A 2,103-nucleotide genomic window follows, 5' to 3' on the forward strand; every position below is an offset into this window, starting at 1 on the left:
TTTGGCTTGCTCTAATTTTCAGTGGTATGTCACTGGGATACTATAACTACTTTTAAATTCAAATCAGCTTCCTAAAAATTAACTGGTTTTATCAGATACAGCACAGTGGACTGTTAAACACGTAGCCTCGTGTACTGAAACACTATACATTTAATGAAGTTATGCCATTAGCAAATGTACAACATGGGTGCATTAAATCCACCTATAGAACAGCTCTACATATGAGAGAGAGGATTTATTTTAGCTTTTCTCAATAGAGCAGGAGTCCCTTTCTTGGCTTTTTCTAGTTTTTTTTTAACTAAAACCAGGATTTGCGCACACACAAAAAAACCCCCAAAAGTATCTACTCTCATAATGAAAAAAGACTGATTTTTTTCTTTTTTTATTCCAGTTCAGGAAGGAAGAGAATCATCTTGCAAGTTAATATAATCAGCTCCTTTGCCTCTATAATCTACTTCTGCTCAGCAGGAGCCCCCCAAAAAACATTTTATGTCCCAAGTGAAACGTGAAAACTACTTGTAAGGTCTCTTTTGAGGCACATGATTCGGACGGTCGCTTTTGGAGTATCGGAATCAGCGTCGTCTTCCATCTCCTTTTCTTCCCAGGAAGAGCTCTCCAACATGCCGCAGGCTCCCCATGTTTCGGGTGGAAGGCTATCTGTCCCTGCCCCAAATCAGAAAGGGTTAGGATGACACAAGTTAGCACAGACACCCATTTCGCACTTCACACCTAAGGACGTACGTTGACGACTCCCCACTTCAAATTCCTCACAAAGGGGGGGAAAAAAAAAACAAACAAAAAAAAGGACAAGAGACAGTAAATTTCACTGTGATCACACTACGGCAAAATATACCTTCTGTTCATTGCAAAAAACGCGTGAAGGCCAAATTAAAGAGGAAAAAAAAAAGTATGTTGCATGAGTTACAGTGCAACTGTATTATTCCTTCTCTTTCTATTTTCCTCCCCCCCTGCCTTGTTCGGTTTAGAAAAAGGATTGAGTACAACACAGTCAGGTAAGTGGCCACAAAAGAGTAGCTGTCTTTGGCAAGAAGTCACCGCATCGACCCTCTCTGTCACCTTCTGCCCATTTCGCTCTGTCTCATGAAGTGGATGTTGTTGGCGCTGTCTGAGAGTTCGGGGTACTGCTCCACTGAGATCACAAAATAGCCGTCGTAGCCCTGTACCCGGCCCGTGTTTAGCACTTGTTGCTTCTCCCCTTCTGTCCACGAGCGAATACCCTCCTCCCCATCCCGCAGTCTCTGCTGTTCCCGGGACCAAGCTTGGGTGACAGCACGCTGTCGGGCCAGCTCCAGGACGCGGGTCTTCTCCTCGTCCAAAGTGGTCCCGTAGCGAGTGTTTAGACACAGTGCACCGTACTGGAGCTGGATGTCCGTGTAACGTCTAGTCCTTCCACTTAGCACTGTGTTGATCTGGGACACTGTCACGTTCACGCCGTTCTCCAGGGTCCTCCGCCCGCCACTGAGGCCCAAGATAGACAGGTCACCCTCCGACGGCCCTTGCTTAATGAAATAGTGCGTGTCCACCCCGTCAATGGTGAAGTGCAAGTTCTCCAGGTAATGGGCGTTGTTCAGGATGGCCGCGATCCTCCGCCCATCCTCGTTGGCCACACTGATAATGTCAGTGGCCACACGCCCGTCCTTCATGGCAAACTTGACACCTTTGCCAAAGATTGAGCCTCCAGAGGCAAAGTTCTTGTTCTTCTTGACCTGCCGGCACCCGGCGATGCTGGAGCTGTAGATCCGTTCAAAGCGCTCAAGAGTGACAAAGGACTTCAGCTGCTTCTGTACTTCACATTGGACCCCCAAAATCGACTGAGCAGGGAGAGAAAGAAGAGAAAGACGTATTAGAAAGAGAAGCCTGATGACCCAAAGGCATTGTTAGCATGCTGGAGACTAGCAGAACATCCTGGAAACAACTAATGAGGAGTTCCTTTTTTTTTTTTTTTCCTTATCACCTTTTTTTCAGATTTTTAATTCTTTTTAATGGAAGAGACATGTTGTCAAGTTATTCCCCCTAATGCTCATTGTTGCAATAAACTGAACTGTATTTAATCTTGCCGACTGAAGGATGCAGAGGTAGAAA

The 2,103-nt window shown here is 45.7% G+C and overlaps 1 protein-coding gene across 1 annotated transcript; it reads right to left on the reverse strand.

Moving 5' to 3' along the window:
* Positions 1–471: 471 nt before the first annotated feature.
* LOC104157201 (teneurin-4-like) lies at positions 472–1,832 on the reverse strand (the record flags this gene model as incomplete). Its single annotated transcript, XM_009708167.1, has 1 exon — positions 472–1,832. A coding segment is annotated over one exon (759 nt), but the record flags the coding sequence as incomplete, so codon positions are not given.
* Between the last annotated feature and the right edge of the window lie 271 nt (positions 1,833–2,103).

This window comes from Cariama cristata, unplaced genomic scaffold, assembly GCF_000690535.1.
Source record: "Cariama cristata isolate BGI_N322 unplaced genomic scaffold, ASM69053v1 scaffold709, whole genome shotgun sequence".
Classification (NCBI taxonomy): domain Eukaryota; kingdom Metazoa; phylum Chordata; class Aves; order Cariamiformes; family Cariamidae; genus Cariama; species Cariama cristata.